Source organism: Mirounga angustirostris, unplaced genomic scaffold, assembly GCF_029215605.1.
Source record: "Mirounga angustirostris isolate CCGP_5_RB_7025 unplaced genomic scaffold, mMirAng1.0.hap1 SCAF_11, whole genome shotgun sequence".
Taxonomy (NCBI): Eukaryota; Metazoa; Chordata; class Mammalia; order Carnivora; family Phocidae; genus Mirounga; species Mirounga angustirostris.
Window position 1 is genome coordinate 123,067,903 of NW_026991719.1, and position 15,824 is coordinate 123,083,726.

Sequence of the window (15,824 nt, forward strand, 5' to 3'; positions counted from 1 at the left end):
CTTTCCAGATCGAGAAGAAGAGCTAGTAATTATGGAACATTTTGAAGTGATTTTTTTTTCTTGCAAATACAGATCCCCAGGAAATTGCCAGCCTCCTGTTTCGTTTGTTTGTTTGTTTTTTCCCCGAGCTCAGAGTGTGACTGATGTTGTTGAGGCTCAGTGTTGGATGGGAAGTCCGGTCACGTCAATCATTGCATCCAAGCTGGAAGGTTTTAGGTTGAGATTTGGAGGACCAGTAACTTGAAATATTTGTGTAAGTTTTCTGATGAAATAGAAAACCCAACTGACTGTTTGTGTGTCTTGCTGTTTCTCAGGCAACAGGAGGAGGATATGAAAGTGATGATGCATATCATAACGCCGAACTTTTCTTCTTAGACATTCATAACATTCATGTCATGCGGGAATCTTTAAAAAAAGTCAAAGACATTGTTTATCCTAATGTGGAAGAATCTCACTGGTTGTCCAGTTTGGAGTCTACTCATTGGTTAGAACATATCAAGGCAAGTATATTTTGAAAAAAGTACATACCTAAACAAGAAAGTCATTGTTTAGTGGGACAGGAATCTTTTTTTAATTCCTTCAATTTTTTTTTTTTTTAAGATTTTATTTATTTATTTGACAGAGAAAGACACAGCGGGAGAGGGAACACAAGCAGGGGGAGTGGGAGAGGGAGAAGCAGGCTTCCCGCCAAGCAGGGAGCCTGATGTAGGGCTCGATCCCAGGACCCTGGGATCATGACCTGAGCCGAAGGCAGACGCTTAACGGCTGAGCCACCCAGGCGCCCCTAATTCCTTCAATTTTAAAATTGAGCAGTGACAGATGAAATAATTGTTGTATAGTGTTCTACATTTGACAGTTTTGTACCTCTTCATAAAATGCTTACCTTAAGTTAAAGATTTCACAACATCACTCCAGAACAGTTTGAGAGTTTGTGGAGATGTCACTTTCCATCTTGTCAGTAGTAAGTTAGTTCGGTCTTCCATGCGGGTTTGTTTAGAAACAGCCAGTTTATTATCCAACCATTACTGGGTATGACCCTCAAGGACCTAAAGAGAGATTTTTTTTATTGAAACTTATCTCAAATTGACTTACTTTAAAGAATGAACTTTGTGCTTAGATTATACTCAATCCTTCATCTTGATAAAAGCATCAAAAACTTCCAGTCTTTTAAAGTACTTGAAGCTATCTGAGGGAACTAATACCTTTAGAAGGTACCTTTTCGTTGTGTAAACAAACAAAGAGCCTATGTTAAATAGGTGCATTATTAATATAAATTGTTTTCTAGTCAAATTTTACTTTCAAACTTGATAGGAATCATATTTTTATTTGGCCTGTCTGACTTTCATTTTTTCTTAATTTGTCATTCTCAAAAATGAATTGCAAAACCAATTAATTGTAACAGCTAAGGTAATGTGGGGTCCTAGATGGGATCCTGGATTAGAAAAAGGACACTGGGTGAAAACTAAGGAGACCTGAATAAAGTACGGACTCTATTAACAATAAGTTAAATTTATTAATAATTGAATAACATGTCAATATTGGTTCACAGGTTGTGGCAAATGTCAGTGATAGGGGAAACGGGGTCGAGTATATGCAAACTTTCTGTAGTACCTTTATAACTTTTCTATAAACCTAAAACTACTCTAAAATAAAACATTTATTTTTAGGAAGTATTACACTCTTTATAGGCAAAGCATCACGCTAGATCCTATGAATGGAAAAAGGTATGAGACGTACTTCCTGCCTTTAAAGAGGTTTGTACGGTTGAAGAGGTGACATGCACATGTGGAAGGAACAGGGCCTTTGGGATTTGGTGGGGCTTGAAAGCAGAAGGGACGAGGGGACCCATTCTAGAGAAAGAGGCAGTCTGGACAAAAACCCAGGAACAGGCCTGGGTGAGGCCTAGTTGGGAAGAGTAGACTCCTACTCCGAGCTAGACAGGAGAGAGACTGGTCAGAAGTAGGTCTTCTTCAATGGCTCAGGTATCTGAGGAAATTAGGAGTCAAGGCCATCTGCATAAGATGCAGTATGGAAGTTAGGACCTATGGAATATGGAAAATGCTGTAAAAGGCCCCTGTAAGTTTTTATAGGCTTGTCCAAAGAGAGGGAGATACGAAAGAAATGAAAGAAACTGTCGGTGTTCTCTGGCGAGGCCAGCTGTAACTGGGGAGCCCAGATAGACACCTTAGTGACCTCTGACTCAGGGTTTCTCAGGCATAAGTCACATTGTGCTAGAAGATGGGGGAGCACACGGCATCAGGGAAATCCAAATCAAAACCTCAATGAGATACCACCTCACACCAGCCAGAATGGCTAAAATTAACAAGTTGGGAAACGACAGATGTTGGCGGGGATGCAGAGAAAGGGGAACCCTCCTACACTGTTGGTGGGAATGCAAGCTGGTGCAGCCACTCTGGAAAACAGGATGGAGGTTCCTCAGAAAGTTGAAAATAGAGCTGCCGTACGACCCAGCAATTGTACTACCGGGTATTTACCCCAAAGATACAAATGTAGTGATCCGAAGGGGTATGTGCACCCCAATGTTTATAGCAGCAATGTCCACAATAGCCAAACTGTGGAAAGAGCCAAGATGTCCATCAACAGATGAATGGATAAAGAAGAAGTGGTATATATATACAATGGAATATTATGCAGCCATCAAAAGGAATGAAATCTTGCCATTTGCAACGACATGGATAGAACTGGAGGGTATTATGCTGAGCGAAATAAGTCAATCAGAGAAAGACATGCATTATATGACCTCACTGATATGAGGAATTCTTAATCTCAGGAAACAAACTGAGGGTTGCTGGAGTGGGGGGGTTGGGAGGGGTGGGGTGGCTGGGTGATAGACACTGGAGAGGATATGTGCTATGGTGAGCACTGTGAATTGTGTAAGACTGTTGAATCACAGTCCGGTACCTCTGAAACAAATAATACATTATATGTTAAGAAAAAAAAAGAAGAGTAGGAAGGGAAAAATGAAGGGGGGGAGATCGGAGGGGGAGACAAACCGTGAGAGACTATGGACTCTGAGAAACAAACTGAGGGTTTTAGAGGGGAGGGGGGTGGGGGGGATGGGTTAGCCCAGTGATGGGTATTAAGGAAGGCACGTACTGCATGGAGCACTGGGTGTTATACGCAAACAATGAATCATGGAACACTACCTCAAAAACTAATGATGTAATGTATGGTGACTAACATAACATAATAAAATAAAATTTAAAATAAAAAGGGGGAGCAGAGATATGGGTAGCCTTGAGCTGGACCTTGAAGATCGAGTGGGAATCAGCAGGGGTGGGGGCACATTTGGGCTGTGCTCCTTCTGGAAGCTCTAGGGGGAGAGTCTTGTTCCTTGCCTCGTCTAGCTTCAGGTGGTTGCTGGCATTCCTTGGCTGTGGCCAAATCGCTTCATTCTCTGCTTCTGTGATCCCATTGCCTGCTCTCTGTGAAATCTCCCTCTGCTCCTTCTTATCAGGATACATGGGATGTAATTTAGGGCCCACCTGCATAATCCAGGATAATCTCTCCATCTTAGAGTCATTATCTTGATAACATCTGCAAAGTCTGTTACCATACAAGGCAGTGTTCACAGATTTCCAGGGGCTAGGACCGGGACATCTTTGGTTGACCCATTATTCAGCCTCGCACACTATTTTGCAGCCCCAGGACTGCCGACAGACACATGGCATGGCCACCACTAACCTGCATTCAGGCGAAATGGTCCCGCCACTCTGTGCAAAACAGGGCAAGGTTTGCAGGCGAGGAGACCACCACCACCTTGGCATATGTCCCATATCCTCATCCTAGTCCGTCAACGGAGCCCCAACAGGGTAGAATGTCTCTGTGGTTTCTGGAGCTTACAGTTTCTGTCTGTCCTTTTCAACACTCTTGCCCTATAGCCCTTCCTGTTATTTTGTGTTTCTTAGAATGTGGCTAGCCGGCAGCCAACATTCATTTGAACCCATGCCCCATGTCATCACTTTATGGGGATTCTTTCTTTTAGGCCAAGACAAGCTGGTGGTGGGGATACCATTTGTCCCCTCGCTTCAGAGAGAAAGGAACCACGGTTCTGTGATTGGCTCAGTGGGTGACATGTCAAAAGTGGTGGAAGGAGGTTTCAAACCCAGGCCTCCAGGCCATTGAGCCAGCGTGCCATACACTGCCTTCCCGTCAGTCACAAGTCCATCTGATTATCAGCTTCCAGTGGTATTTTTGAAAATCTGATTTCATTTCACTAGATAACTAGCAGCATTCCTGTTGAGAAGCAATGGTGGGAATTCATACTTTATTGGAAAACATCTAATATTTTTAAAGATGACGGACTGAGACTGTATCCCCTTTTCATAAGGGAAGTGTCTGGAGTGAAGTCACCCTCTGTAAGAGGGCAGTAGCAGCTCAGCTTCCTTAAGTTGAATTCAAGTGATCTGCTATATTTCTGTTGCTGCTCAACAGCCCTTTCTTCAGAAGTGCCTCAAATTAAAATTATAAACAGGATTTTGAGGAGATACTTAAAATGCTTGAAGAACTAAAGCTGCTCTAGTCAGTTTAAAAGCGAGGACTTCTGTACGAATAATTGATGTGCCGTCAGGTCCCCTCACCTGTCCTTCTCGGCACTACTTTGTCCACTTATCTGCAGTTACTGTTTATGTCAAAATAATGAAAGTACATAGCTTCAGAGGCACCTGGCTGGCTCAGTCGGTGGAGTATGGGACTCTTGATAGCGGGGTCATTAGTTCAAGACGTACATTGGGCGTAGAGCTTACTTAAAAAAATAAGTAAATCAAGTTAAAAAAAATAACAGAAAGTACATGTCTTTAAAGTTCTTTATACTAGATCTTTCACTTAGTCTGATTTTGCCTTGAATCCGTGAAAATGACCATAATACATGGCTGTTGGAGAGCTGTTAGGATTTGGGGGGCTCCAGAAATGGCATCATGTATGTGAATGGCTGATGAGCACGTGAAAACATGGAGCCCTCATACACTGACAGTGGCAATGTGAAATGGTCCAACCACTTTTGAAAACAGCTTAGCAGTTTCCTAAAAAGTTAAATAAACATACATTTACTGTATGATCCGACCATTTCACTCTTCGGTATTTACCCAAGAGAAATGAAAACTTAAGTCCCTACAAATCTGTGTGTGCGAAAGTTCATAGCAGCGTCATTCATAGTAACCAAATGCTAGAAACAACCAAGTGTCAATCAGCTAAGGAGTGGATAAGTAACATATGACCGGTCCATATAATGGAATACATCTTGGCCATAAAAAGGAAGGAAATACGGACGCAGGCTACAACACAGATGCACCTTAAAAACATGATGCTAAGCGACAGCAGCCAGACATGAAAGATCACCTATTATATGATTCCATTTAGATGACGTTTCTAGTAAATGCAGAACTATAGAGACAGAAAGCAAATCCATGGCTGCCGGGGGCTGAGGGTGGGAGCAGGGATTGACCTCAGGTGGCACACGAGACTTTGCGGCTGATGGAAGCCCTCTACAAGTGGATTGGGCTGATGCCCATGCAGCTGTATACATTTATGCCGTCTCATCAGACTGCACACTCATGATGGGTAAAGTCCATGCTTCATAAAGGATAACTCCATAAATACCGAAATCATCCAAAAATGACATCCTAGCAATAACTCTTTGTATACATAAGTTTAGTAGTATTTCTACGTCTCAAACGTTTACCAGAAGGCTGTCACTTTATCTTGACGTAGATATTCTACTTACAAGCCACAGAATAGTTCATATTTTGTCAATTTAAAGGCTAAAAGGTGATTTCCCTTGTGTCAGGCCTTTAAGGTCTAGACTAGACCTGTTGGGCCAGTGATTTTTCTAAAATGATCGCTGCTATGGGTTGAATTGAACCCCGTCCCCCCAAAATTTCATCTATTGAAACCTTGACCCCCCAGGACCTCAGAGTGTGACCTTTTTAGAACTAGGGTCCTTGCAGATGCAGTGAGTTCAGATGATGTCATACCGGAGTAGAGTGGGCCCCTGATCCAGTAAGACTGGTGTCTTTATTCAAAGGGGAAATTTGGACACAGAGACACAGGCACAGGGAGAAAATCGTGTGAAGATAGAAGTTTTGCTGCCACGAGCCAAGGAACTCTACCAGAGCTATGAGAAGGTCTGGAACAGGTCCTTCCCTAGAGCCTTCAGAGGGAGCCTGGCCCTGCCCACACTTTGGTCTCGGGCTTTTAGCAACATAATATATTCCTGTTGTTTAAGCCACAGGCTGTGGTACTTGGCAATGACAGCCCTCAGTACTCTAATCACATGAACTTTAAAGGAGTTTGAAATGCAGTTTGGCTTTGTGTGCATTGAGTTTGGTTGTTTTTTTTTTTTTTTTAATAACCTAGTCTCATTAGAATGCCATTGCCCCAGAGGAAGAGCAGCAGGCCCCACAGCTCCTGCTGTTCCATTTGCAGAAGGCTTTCTGTCCTAGACAGTAGCAGTTTTTTGAAAACATGACCTTTTCTGGGGTTAAAAACGATCATTTCAAATGTCAGCAGTATCTTACAGCTACCTCCTAATCACGTGTTCTTTGCCAGCTTGTTTTGACGGGAGCCATTCAAGTAGCAGACAAAGTTTCTTCAGGGAAGAGCTCAGTGCTTGTGCACTGCAGCGACGGCTGGGACAGGACCGCCCAGCTGACGTCCCTGGCCATGCTGATGCTGGACAGCTTCTATCGGAGCATCGAGGGGTTTGAAATATTGGTGCAAAAAGAATGGATAAGTTTTGGACACAAATTTGCATCTGTAAGTGAACAAAAAAGTCGATTTCTTAAATGTCACATCATTGCCATTTGAGATTTAGAGTAGTTGTTAAGCTTTTTTGTTATTTGCTTTTGAAAAGAAAATCTGAGGAGTCAAATGAAAAGTGTGTGCGATTCCTTGGGGGGGCAGTGAAAGTTGTTTTAGGAGACAGGTTTATCCATCTGCACTATTTATATTTTGACTCGAAAGTCATGCCAGGAGCCTGCATGGAAATGTTTACATTGAAATTGTGTGAAAGAAGGAAGGTAGAATGACCGTTCTTTCTCAGCGGTTATAGCTATTAGAACCAAATACATTTTACAGAGATGCTAGATTATTAGTTGAGGTTTTATTATTACTATTATTATTCTCTGATGCACCTTTTGAAAATTGAGAGAACCCATTAAAATTCATATTTCCAGGTCTTATTTCCAGATATACTTTGAAAAAGCCTTAAATAAAAAAAAGATTTATTTACTTATGTATTTGAGAGAGAACACACATGAGCACGAGCAGGGGGAGGAGCAGAGGGAGAAAGAGCACCTCCAGCAGACTCCCCACTGAGCGTGGAGCTCAATGTAGGGCTTCATCTCACAACCCTGAGATCGTGATCTGAGCCGAAGTCAAGAGTCAGACATGCTTAACCAATTGAGCCACCCAGGTGCCCCTGAAAAAGCCTTTTTAACAAGCTCCCTCAGATGATCCTCATCCATGTTTCCTAAGTAGTGTGAATAACATTTTCAAGTAGAAAGAACCATTGTTAATAAAAATAAACGGTGAGGCTTTTGTCTTGTCTTTAAGAGAGAAAAAACTTCACTTCCTAATAATCACACTGTTTTGGACATCGTTTCGAGGCTTCAGACTTGAGGGTTGGTCCCTTAGCGCTAGCTAACCTAACTGCAGGCTGAGCTGGCCCAGTCTACCTGCAGCTGCTGGTAGAAATAGCTGTGAATGTGATGATGCTTTGCCAGTTGGCATTGGGATGTTACGGATGTTTATACTGGATTTCCATTATTTCAAAACCTTTGCACATTTCTATATTGCCAAGGAAAAACATATACCATTTACTCTCTGAGAAACTTGGCATTTGGAAAGCAGATTGATGAGTTGTATTGTCACATTTTGTGGGTTATATATGCTTTCTCAGTTTTGTACCCGTAAATGAAAACAAATGGTCTTCATCCATTCATTTCAGAGAATAGGTCATGGTGATAAAAACCACGCCGATGCTGACCGATCTCCTATTTTTCTCCAGTTTATTGACTGTGTATGGCAGATGTCGAAACAGGTAAGGGATATGTACAGGATAAAAATACATTTGACTTCACGTTTAAGTATTTTGATCTAATGTCCGGGATTTGCCTCACAGTACACAGGGCCGAGATAGAGATGAAACGAGTCTGGCCCTATGTAAGTCATTGTTGAAGCTGGGTGATGGGTACATGGGGTTTACGGTTTTATTCTTGCTATTTATGTCTGGGATTTTCCATAATGTTTTAAAATTTAAATATTTCACTGCATCCTCTCTCCTAATGGAATTGACAGTCCCAAGTCGTCTTTTCCATTCCCTCTGTACCGGCTTATTGTACATAGGACACCATCAATGAAGAAACTACCCTGTACGCTCAGGAGAACCCAGAAAATCTGCTTGTTTTCCTTTGATTCCTATACTTGACACTCCTTCAAACTCCTCAGTCCTGTGCAGAGCACCAAGAAATGTAGGGTGTGTGCGGGTAGCAACCTCCACTGGCCTTCCTGAAAGGCTACAAGGGGGCATCAGGTATACACCTCTTTTCAGTCTATGAAAGATCAGTCCCAAGTTTTCATTCTTTGTTGGCGTGTTTTTGTCTAGTTCCCTACAGCTTTTGAATTCAACGAACGATTTTTGATTACAATTTTGGATCATCTGTATAGTTGCCGATTTGGTACTTTCTTATACAACTGTGAATCTGCTCGAGAAAAACAGGTGAGTGGAAATGGTAATCTGTTGAGTTGAATGTGTCTAGTCTTCCATGAATTAAAAAAAAAAAATATATATATATATATATAGCTTGATTTGTGGGAAATGCAGAGGGTTTGTTGAGTGTCTGGCATTTACTGCAAGGGTGAGACATTGACTTTGCCTTCGGAGAGTAGGAATGACTTTAAAGGTATGGAAGGTCTCCCTCCCAAAACACCATAAAAACGTCAGGAAAGGGCATTGTTTTAAAGGCATAAACCTCTAAGAACAGGGAAGATGAGAAAGGAGACATAGCAACCAAATTTGGGAAGCCAAAAAGTTTGTAGATGACTTAGCTTGAGAAACGGAGTCTCAAACCAGCAGCGGGGAAGCCGAGAAGCAGCCCCACCTGGCATTGCGTAGAGCCCCAGATGACTCGGGGTCTGGGGCAAAGGGGGAAAGATAAGGCAACCTGCAGTTCTGTTTGGAATAAGCAGTTAGCTTCCCCAGACCCTGTCTCCTCTTCTCTGGAGCTGATGACTCTGACAGAGGTTTCTTCTCGAGAGAGCATGAAAGTGGCTCTCCGGGCTGGGGACCCGAGTGTCATCAGGGGGTGAGGTGAACGGACAGGAGCTCACTCTCCCTACTGACTCCCAGCATTCTGGCAACAGGTCCTTACATTCTGGGTGGGAGCATGGAAGAACCTTCTCCGTTGGCGAGGGTGGGGGGAGAAAACGGAGCCCTCATACGCTGCTGTTGTGGCAGAAAGCTAAGCAGAGAGTGTCCTGTGACCCAGCAATGCCACTCGTAGGCACATACCCAAGGGAAATGAAAACAGGAGATGAAACAAAAAATCAGGGCGCCTGGGTGGCTCAGTTGGTTAAGCGACTGCCTTCGGCTCGGGTCATGATCCTGGAGTCCCGGGATCGAGTCCCGCATCGGGCTCCCTGCTCGGCAGGGAGTCTGCTTCTCCCTCTGACCCTCCTCCCTCTCATGCTCTCTGTCTCTCATTCTCTCTGTCTCAAATAAATAAAAAATCTTAAAAAAAAAAAAAAAGATTAAAAAAAAAAAAAATCACCCACAGATGTTCAAAGAGCTAAAAGGTGGCAACAACCCCAGGGTCCGTCTGCTGAGGACAGGATAAACAGAATGCGGCCTAGCCGTACGCTGGACTATTATTCAGCCGTAAAAAGGAAGGAAGTTGTGACCCGTGCTACAGCGTGGACAAACCTTGAAAACATGCTCAGCGAGGGGAGCCAGACGCAAAAGCTCACAGATGGCATGATTCCATTTCTAGGAAATGTCCAGAATAACAAGGCCATTACAGCAGAAAGCAGATGAGTGTTTGCCGGGGGCTGGAGGGAGGGGAGAATGCGGAATGCCTGCTTAGTGGGTACGAGGGTGATGAAGAGCTCTTGGAACTTGAGAGAGGTGGTGGTGGCACAACTGAATTGTAGACTTTAAAGTGGTGAATTTTACGGTATGTGAACCCCACCTCAATTTAAAAAAATCATCCCTGGGGAAACCGACTAGCCCAAGAGGAAGGACTGAAAGATAGCAACACCCAGGGTTCCCCACAGTGAAGCTCATGTCAGTGAGCCTCGTGATCCCAGAGCTTCCAGTCAGCTCTTCAGTGCTCCACTCTTAAATAATAGCAGATAGCCAGGAGAGAGAAAAGCAGCTTGGAGAAAATGGTTACCAGGTAGGGAGGGGGGAGACGTAGACCGGCAGCTAGCATCGAATATGCCAAGAAAGATAAGAAAATATTGGTACCGTGAAATAATAACAGGATGTTGTTTGGAAAGAATATGTAGAGATCAGAAAACAACTTGAAATGAGAAGAGGTTAAAAACTCAGAAGAAGGGACGCCTGGGTGGCTCAGTCGGTTAAGCGGTTGCCTTCGGCCCAGGTCGTGGTCCCAGGGTCCTGGGATCGAGTCCCACATCGGGCTCCTTGCTCAGCAGGGAACCTGCTTCTCCCTCTCTCTCCCTCTGCTAGTGCTCTCTCTGTCAAATAAATAAAATCTTTAAAAAAACAAAAAAACAAAAAAAACTCAGAAGAAGAGTTAGAAGCTGAAGTGGAAATCTCCCAGAAAGAGCATTAGAAACAGAGGTAGAAGATGGAAAGATCAGCAAACTAGATCAGTCCTAGAGTCCAATATCCACATAATAGGGCTTCTAGAGAGAGAAACTGGAGAGACCCCAGAGCAGGAAATCACCAAAATAATTTGAGAATATTTCCCAGAATTGAAGTATGTTAAGTTTCCACATTGAAAGGCCTGCCACGTGCCCAAGCATGGTGGACAAAAATAGGCCCGTGCTAAGTAAGGCCCATCTTTGTGAAGTTTCAAAACACCAGGGACAAAGAAAAGATCCTTCAAGCTTCCAGAGAGAAAAGGAATGGACCATTTGCAAAGAAACAGATCAAGAAGGCAAAATTTTCAATAGCAGTATCGGAAGCTGGAAGTCAGTGGAACATTGCCTTCAGAATTTTAAAGGAAAATGGTTTCAACCTAGAGTTTTCTAGCCACCAAACTGTCAACCAGGTTTTTAGGTAGACCAAAGATATTCTCAGACATGCATGGCATCAAGAGTTCCCTCCCACACCAAACCCTTTCTCTGGAAGCTGCTGGAGTGTCGGCTCCATGCAAACAAGAAAGAAGACTGTGGGGGTGCCTGGGTGGCTCAGTGGTTAAGCGGCTGCCTTCGGCTCAGGTCATGGTCCCAGGGTCCTGGGATCGAGCCCCGCATCAGGCTCCCTGCTCCACGGGGAGCCTGCTTCTCCCTCTCCCTCTGCCCCTGCTTGTGTTCTCTCTCTCGCTGTGTCTCTCTCTGTCAAATAAATAAATAAATAAATAAATATCTTAAAAAATAATAATAAAAAAAAAAAAAAGAAAGACTGTGGAACTCAGGAGAGAGAGGCAACGGGATGCTCAGGGCGAAACGGAAAGGAGATCGTGGGTGCAGGCCGGGCACGAGGCACGGGGGCAAGCAGTGTGGCTTGCTTTCCTCTGAGGAAGAAACTGGGGACGCCAGAGGTGCTGAGGGTCTTGACACAAGTTTGAGACATTGGAGGAAGAGTTGGGGGTTGAATTCATGATAAATGCCAAGAAAAGTTAGCACACAGAACAGATAGTTGTTAAATCGAGGGAAGACAAAAAAATTCGTGCGGGAGAAGAAATCACAGAAAGGGACTGTGGGGCCTGCCTGAGAGTAGCATTTGCTTCATCATAGGGATCCAGGCACTAAATGTCAGTCTCATGAGAGCTGTGGTGCATGTTGGGAGTACGAGGCGGGACAGACAAAGTAAGTGCCTGTAGCTCCACAGGCCCCGGGTAGCAAGGAAAGCATATTATCTAGAGATGTGGAGGTTAAGTACCAGATAGTCAAATAGATCAACTAAAAAAAAAAAATCAAACACAGTTGCTTGTGGGGAAGTGAGAGATAGCTGGGTTTTTTGTTTTGTTTTATTTTTTCTCATAACAAACCTGGTCAGGCTATTTGACTTTTTAAACTATGTGTATGTACAAAAATAAAAGCAAGCATGCAAATGAACTCAACACAGTATAGCTTGTACAAGTGAATGAAGTTTTAGGTGGATTCCAAGGCAGACAAATTTATGCTGCCGTATTTCTTGTTCACGTTAATGAAATATGTATGTTAAAGACATTTCTTCAGTCACTTAAGCTGTTCTTTTTTAGCTGCCAGTTTTAGCTTATTGGTCCTTTCTTATTGAAGTCATTACTGGGAAGAGTTTCAAAGTCTGCCTTCGATAATTTTAATAATTGTACCTTTTATTTCCCAAGCTTTGGGGTTTTTTTCTAGTTTACGCTCAAAATTGGTAAAAATCTCTAATAAACAGTGAAAATGTGAATATCTGTATGAGCTGATGGACACCAAATGAGAAAGTAAAGATTCAGTGAAGTCAGTTATCCACGTGTTTTCAAATATCTGCACGTTGGCATGATAGAGAGCGAACATCTGGGTGGTTGATTAAAAAACCTTTATATCTAGATACCTACTGTCAAGCAGGCACAGGTTAAGATTTTACAGTTCTAACAAATACAAAAATGAAGAAAGCCGATGGGATCTTATGATAATTTTTCTTTCTGCTGAATTATAAAGAGCATACTGCCCATCTGTTCATAAATCTTTTACCTAGCCAGGAATAGTCGTCTTAGGTCAGTGAATTGCATTTAATGGTACAGCATCCTGCTGTACCCATCGTGGCTCTCAAGCTAGGCCATTATCTATGCAAATATCAGTAAGTGGCTGCTGAACACTCACTGGCCCATGAGGCTTTTTGAGCTATTATGGGGGTAATGTAAATGTGTGATTCAAGTTGAGGCTGAAAAATGGTTTGTGTACTTGTATGTTTTTACTTAGGCTTCCTGCTTTCTCTTTCTCCATAGAAAGTTACAGAACGAACAGTATCTTTATGGTCGCTGATAAACAGTAATAAGGACAAATTCAAAAATCCCTTCTATACTAAAGAAATCAATCGAGTTTTATATCCAGTTGCCAGTATGCGTCACTTGGAACTTTGGGTGAATTACTACATTAGATGGAACCCCAGAATTAAGCAACAAGTAAGTGAAGTGACATTATTAAAATGCAGTGATGTCTACTGATTATGACTTCTGGATTTAGATTAATGTTACTCGGTAGTGGGGGTTTTTTTGTTGTTTTTTTTTTCATATTATGAGGGGGGGAATAAAAAAATCACACTTGCTTTCAAATGCAACTTTAATTAAAAATTGTTTTAATTACTGAGCTACTTATTTTGATTGGTGTTAAACTTATATTCTTATAAATAATGTAATTTTTTTTTTACTAAAATGTAAAATGATTGGAAGCTCTGGAAAATTTTTGAGTCTTGATTGCTAAGGATTTCCTTCAATTAGTGGACATTGTTACACATAATAAGAAAATTCTTTCCAGTGAGTAGACTTTGATGATCCTCAAGGAAAAAAAACATTTTCTTCTGTCTGCTTCAGGTGTATGTACTGGGTCAGCTAACATCAGAGTGCATTTCACTGAGGATATTTACTTCTAAAATAAAGATAATTGATCTGTCAGTGGATAGTACATTCAGTTGGCCATTTATCAATCAAAAAGAGAAACAATGATTTTTGAAGCAAAAGAGTCCCCATTTTGTTAAGGACACACTCGGGCTTTCCATTCTCCCACCTCCACTTTATCCAGAATCAGAAGAGAAACACAGCCTGTGTGTAAGGGCTCGGAAGTGCCTCCGGTTTGTGATGTGTTTTCAGGGCTATAAATATTCAGTATTTGCGATTGCCCTTTTGTAAAGGTTTGCACATTTTCCTGCAGTTTGGACGGCCAACTACCTGTTCTCACAGGCCAGTCTTGCGTAAGCGCCAGCTTTAATCCCGCTCGAAATCGCGGGGCAACAGCAGGGCCCGGGTGCTGCATTCTGTCTCTTAGATTGTTTATCCCACTCAGGCAGCTGGCTGCACGCCAGGCTGTGCCCTCTCTTCCATTGGGGAATGCCTGCTTCAAGCTGGCACTCTCGTTTCAAGGTCTCTGCTGATCGCATGGAAGGCTTCTGCAATTCAGTAATGGTGGAAACGTGTAATCTCTCGGAAAGTGACAGAGTCCAGGGCTTGAGAACACTCACTTGTTTAGTTTGAGATTTGAGAAGCACAGTGAGGGAATTTATTTAGCAGTAGTTCTAGCCTTTGGAATATCAAGTAAAGAGGAAATGGGAATTTTGCCAGGGTTCTAACTGCTGTTACAGAGGACATGTTCCTTTTCTCATAAAAAAAAAATACCATGTAAATGTGCAGTGTCTCCTATAAATTGACCCTTTTCTGTGTTTATTGTGACCTTTTTTAAAACATTAGTAATTAGAAAGTATCACCAATTTCTGTATAGATTCTCTAATCTCCCCTCACCTATTTGTACTTGGAGAAATTCTTAAAATACAGGGAATTTAGAGCAATTCATTTCTGAACATATAAAGGTAATAATTGTGTGACAAGTCAAGTAGGAAGAAACATTATTAGAATAACTTACTAGAGTGTATCTACCCCCTTATTTTTATGGAGGTTAGCAAAAAATGGAACTGGGCCAGTTAGGAACACACATTTTTTTTGATAGAGGTTTCTATTTTGAGACAGTAATTGGTCTGCATTATGATCTGTGAAATTTACTCCAAAAAGAAAGTAACTTATCCTTTCTATATAGATTTTTCTGAACGTGGAGGGTACTACACATATCTTTGTATTTTCAGGGCAGCGAGGGGAGGGGCTGTGGAGCACACAGGGTGCCTAGAAACATAAGCCGGTGATGGTAGTGCTCGGGGAGAAATGTCATCATGGAAGGTGTGAATTAAATGCATTACATTTCCTTAAAGATCTCCTGTAGAACATTATTTCATTCAGAAATAGATTTAAATCGGATCACATAGGACTTTTTAAATTAGTAAACCTCAAGGAATATACTTAATCACTTAAAAGTTAAATTGTTGGGCACCTGGGTGGCTCAGTCGGTTAAGCAACTGCCTTCAGCTCAGGTCATGATCCCAGGGTCCTGGGATCAAGTCCCACATCAGGCTCCCCCTGCTCTGCGGGGAGCCTGCTTCTCCCTCTGCCTCTGCCTGCCACTCCCCTGCTTGTGCTCTCTCTCTCTGTCAAATAAATAAAATCTTTAAAAAAAAAAAAAAGTTAAATTGTTGTTCAGTTGTGTGGCCCAGTTGGTATACAAACAATTACTGGGTACCTGTCGCATTCACAGCCCGTCCCTCTAATGAGCTCTGGCCTAGAAGAAGGCAGGGTCAGTGTGCTTTTTAAAAGCAAAAACCACCAACCATTGCTGCGACATAAAAACTGAGCGGAGTGGACGGAAAGAGCAGTGCTTACATTTGAAGAGCTATCGGGAAGCCCGTTTGGTACATGTATTAAGGTGAGGGAATTGCTCATGCCGGAAGCAAAAGTGTTCCATGAGTCCTGTTATAAGCCTGAATGAGGCCTTGGGCTGCCGGGGCGCCTCCTATTATGTATCCTTCAGCAGCTGCCGCCCTCCGGTAGCGGTTAAGCAGGCCCACGCTGGCGAGCTCACATCTTTGCACAGTGATCGCCAAAGGATGAGAA

General features: G+C 42.6%; 1 protein-coding gene across 8 annotated transcripts in view; it reads left to right on the forward strand.

Moving 5' to 3' along the window:
* MTM1 (myotubularin 1) overlaps window positions 1–15,824 on the forward strand; it is a 94,782-nt gene that overhangs the window by 74,079 nt on the left and 4,879 nt on the right. For all 8 annotated transcript variants that reach the window (XM_045883646.3, XM_064574674.1, XM_064574675.1 and 5 more), the window contains 5 exons: window positions 315–500; window positions 6,568–6,774; window positions 7,967–8,059; window positions 8,624–8,737; window positions 13,122–13,298. In XM_045883646.3, coding sequence (XP_045739602.1) covers window positions 315–500; window positions 6,568–6,774; window positions 7,967–8,059; window positions 8,624–8,737; window positions 13,122–13,298 — 777 coding nt within the window. The remainder of the gene's footprint in view (window positions 1–314; window positions 501–6,567; window positions 6,775–7,966; window positions 8,060–8,623; window positions 8,738–13,121; window positions 13,299–15,824) is intronic.